The sequence below is a fragment of the Apis laboriosa genome, unplaced genomic scaffold (assembly GCF_014066325.1).
Source record: "Apis laboriosa isolate Shangri-la unplaced genomic scaffold, ASM1406632v1 scaffold9_cov152, whole genome shotgun sequence".
NCBI lineage: Eukaryota > Metazoa > Arthropoda > Insecta > Hymenoptera > Apidae > Apis > Apis laboriosa.
This window is the reverse complement of record NW_025224966.1, coordinates 3,196,142-3,200,584: the sequence shown is the minus strand read 5'-3', so window position 1 is coordinate 3,200,584 and position 4,443 is coordinate 3,196,142. Positions and strand designations below refer to the sequence as shown.

The 4,443-nt window shown below is 15.2% G+C and overlaps 1 protein-coding gene across 3 annotated transcripts; it reads right to left on the bottom strand.

Moving 5' to 3' along the window:
- Positions 1–477: 477 nt before the first annotated feature.
- On the bottom strand, positions 478–3,208 carry LOC122719926 (bifunctional peptidase and arginyl-hydroxylase JMJD5-like). Of its 3 annotated transcripts, none has more exons than XM_043946204.1 (7): positions 3,151–3,208; positions 2,302–2,446; positions 2,018–2,189; positions 1,723–1,887; positions 1,190–1,407; positions 962–1,114; positions 478–844 (listed from the first exon to the last, which is right to left on the bottom strand). In XM_043946204.1, exons 2-7 carry the CDS (start codon positions 2,434–2,436, stop codon positions 587–589), a joined length of 1,101 nt encoding a protein of 366 aa, XP_043802139.1. In that variant the 5' UTR covers positions 2,437–2,446; positions 3,151–3,208; the 3' UTR covers positions 478–586. The 3 variants fall into 3 exon arrangements, with proteins under 3 accessions (XP_043802139.1, XP_043802137.1, XP_043802138.1); XM_043946202.1 differs by lacking the exon at positions 3,151–3,208 and adding an exon at positions 2,714–2,944; XM_043946203.1 differs by lacking the exon at positions 3,151–3,208 and adding an exon at positions 2,688–2,853.
- Positions 3,209–4,443: the final 1,235 nt, after the last annotated feature.

Genomic DNA, 4,443 nt, shown 5'->3' with positions numbered 1-4,443 from the left:
TGTATATATCTATTTTATTTAAACCAATGAAATATATTTAACACTAATCATTAATTTAACATAGTATTATAATTTTTTAATTATTACCAAGCAATTGAATCGAGAGCTTTATTTATTTTTTCATTGATATTAAAAAAATTATATTTTTGTTTACTTCTTTTTAATTTGATTGAATACAAATTAAATTAATTTACATAAAACAATTATAAAATAATTATAAAATAAATTAAATTTTATTACATATATTTATACATTTTATATATATATATATATATATATATATATCTACTCATAAAATATCTAATAATGATTTATATGAATGAATTATAAAAAAAAATATAATGTTATCAATTTTTATTAAATAGAATAATATTGATTTATAAATTAAAAATAAAATATTTTATAAAAATATAGTATTATATATTATATTTATATACAGCATTTTTTTCAAATTTTATATACAATACAATAATTTTATAGTACTTTTTCAAAATTTATATATAATATTTTTTTTCAGAATTATAAATTTATAAAATAAATATTTTTTAAATATATATATTGTTTTTATATTATATATTTTTTATATTTAATTCCACCAAAAACTAACTGAAAAACTTGAAGTCAAAGAAGTTACATGATGCCACCATTTTGGAGGAATATAAAGCATTTCTCCAGGTTTTAAATAAGTCATTAAACCTCTTGCTTTAATAAAATTAGGCCATTTTTCATAATTTGGATTTAAAGGATCAACTTGTGCAGTATTATTCAATAATCTTGTATCATATGGATATAAATTCAATGAATCATTTGGATGATATAAAATAATTCTTTTATATCCAAATACCTAAAATACAACAAAAAAAATCAATAATATAATATAAATTAATATATATTTATATGTATAAATTAACATATATTTTAATATAATAATTTAAAATATATTATTATAAAATTTTCATACTTGACATAAAAAATTATTTTTGGGATCAAAATGCAAAGGTGAAACAGTTCCATTAGGTCCAAACCAAACATTTATATCTGGCTGTTTTACATCATCATTATCTGTAAAATTACAATATTCAGGAATTGTAAAATCATCTTTCAATTCAGGAATCTGAAATTATTATTATATTTAGTATTTAAAATTTCATTTGAAATATTAAATAATTTAAAAAATATAGAATAAAACCTGTTCAAACAATTGATGCTGAGCTAAATAACCAATTTGATCATTTTTTGTTAATATATATTTTTGTAAAAATTCTGAAAAATTAAGAAGTTGTTGTGACCAATTTTCATCAGTATAACGTGAACCAATTTCAATAGGTACCAATCGATTTCCAGCCACATTAATTAAATACTTTAAATCCTTCCATTGTTTTAAAGCTTTCCAATGTTTAATACAATCTAAAATGTATTTTATATATATATATCATAAAATTAAACTAAAATTAAAATTTATCAGGAAAATATTATTATCAAGTAATATGAACATAAATATAAAAATAATATATAAAAAATAATAATAATTAGAAATTTTTAAAGTTTTAATTTATCTATTTTTATTAAATTTTGTATATTTTTTTATTTAAAATAATACATTCACATTATTATTTAAAATCTTTATATAATGATGAAATAAAAATTTGCATGAAGATAAATTTAATATTTGAAAAGATATTTTATTAATTGCAAAATTAAATTAAAAAAAATATATTTTACCTTTTAATATTGCAGGTACTTTAGGCATAAATATTTCTTTGTAAAATAGTTCCATTGAGGGTTCAATATATTGAGTAATTTCAATAAATCCAGGTAAAATAAAATCATATGAATTTTTAGAATCAATATTTAATTTTTTTAAATCCAATATTTCTGTTGATTTTGCTATAAAATATAATAAAAAATATTACATAGAATAATAAAAAAAAAATTACACAACATAATTTACCATTACTTAATATTTATTATATTTATATATACTTAATATTTATTATATTTATTTTTTAATACTTACTGATATAATTATTCAATTCTCTTGCAATTTTTGGTAATAAATCAGGTATATTTGGAAGTGGTGCTCCTAATAAAATACCTTTATCAATTTGCTGAATAATATCCTTCAATAAAATTATATTTTTTGTAAATTCTTCGATATTATTATAATATTGAAACTCTAATAGTACTGTCTGTAAATATAGAATATTTAGTTGAAATTATATAATAATAAAATTAACATAAATTTTAAATATTATTTTTATTTAAAATAAAATTAAAAAAATAATTAATATATTACATTACTTTTAAAATAGTACATAAAGTGTAACAATATCGATATTCAATAGGAACAGATTGCCAATGGCCAGAATTTAATGCTTCCCATGTTTTATCCAAACAAGCTTCAATTAATATTAACGAATCTTTTGTCCATTTCATTGATGAAGTTCTTTCATTAAAAAAAAATTAAATTATTAATATTATTTTTATGTAATAAATATAATTAAGATGCATAAAAATATATACATTATTAAATTTTTATATTACTATATTATATATAATATTTCAATTCTAAATAAGTTATTGAAAATAACATTTAAATACATTTAAAATTAAAAAAAAGAACAATAAATAAAATATTGAAATATTTTATAAAATTATAGAAAAAATTAATAAATTTCTATAATTACTTCATATAATCACATATTTTATTTACATCTTATTTTCAATGAAGAATTTTAAGCTAATGTTTATTGTTGCTAAATGTTTTTTCATTTCAATAGGTAAATAATTCTGCATATTCTCGTCAAATAAAGTCCAAGGAATTAATTTTGCAATAATTGTACAATTACACATTTTTTAAAATTAAGCAAATATAATAATAACTAAATAATAGAAAATATAAAATTTATAAAAATTATGAATTAAAATTATTTAATTTTCTATTAGTACAAATTTATCAACATGAATGTATCTAAAAGAATATAAATATTTATAATTCTTTGGAAATAAATAATTATTTATATAATAATAAGTACTACATTGTCAAATACGGAATAAAAGTTTTAGGTTAGTTTCATAAACAACATTATACATAGTATTATGTTTTAAATATTATTTTGAATCACTAAACGATAAATTTTAATACAATACAATTATCGATATTTATTTTGCCATTTAATATGGAATAACTAAATACAATTAAATAAACGAATATATCATTAAACAACACGTTATAAAATTTATCATTTTAATATAAATGTTAACATTGCTGCCATCTAACATTATAACTGCATAACATTTTTAAATTTATAAATGAAAATTTGAAGCCTATGCAAGCTTAAAATATTATTACGGGTGAAAAGAAAAAAATATGTGTTTAAGAATCACTTAATAAAATAAATAATATTATTGATATAAAAAATATTTAGTCTAAGATATAAAAAGAGTTTAAAATAATTCAGAATTATATAAAATTTTATATTAGTAAAACGAATCAAATATTAAGGTTAACCATTTTATTAATTTCATCAATTTTAGTTATTTTTTTTAATTTATATTTATATATAAATATTTTTTATTATATAAAATTATTAAATTATTAAATTATTTTTTTAATCTAAGATATTAATTTTATTTTTAATTTATATATTTATTTATATATAAATCATTTTTATCCTAGATACGATATTGACAAGTAAGATATTGATAAACATTTTATATTGTTAACAACTCCTACAAAATTGTCCTGCCAAAATAATAGAAGAGTATAATAATACACTTTTCACAAGTAAGAAAATTTTAAAATATCTTTTTATTTTATTGATATTATAAAAATAAATTATTTTTATTTAGTATAATATTATTATATAATTATTAATTATTAATAATATTATATTATAATTAAATTATAATATAATATTATTAATATATATAATCTAATATATATTATTATATATATAATCTATAATATATTAATTGTATTTAAAAGTTGTAATTTATTTTAAATTGTATTTAAAATAATTATTATTAAATAATTAACATAATAATGATATAATATATTTTTTTGCAGCAGGAGAGTAATATTTTATATAATTAAAAGTAAAGTGAAAAGAATTTAACAAAAAAAGATATAAAAAATAATATAAAAATTAGCAAAATTGTTAAGATGTTATCTTATTATCATAAAAATAAAATTTAATTATTTTTGCTAAATTTAATTTTTTAATTTAACTTTTAAAAAGTTTGAGAATTTTCTAAATATAAAATATTAAAGAACAAATATAATAAAAAGAAAAATTATAATTGCAAGATCATATTAGAAAATTATATAAGTGAAAATTAAAATGTATTAATAAAAAAAAGAAAGAAGGTACAAGAAGATTTAAGTATTTCTTCAAGAACGATTTTTAAAAAATTTAAAAATATTATGAATAAAGAAATATT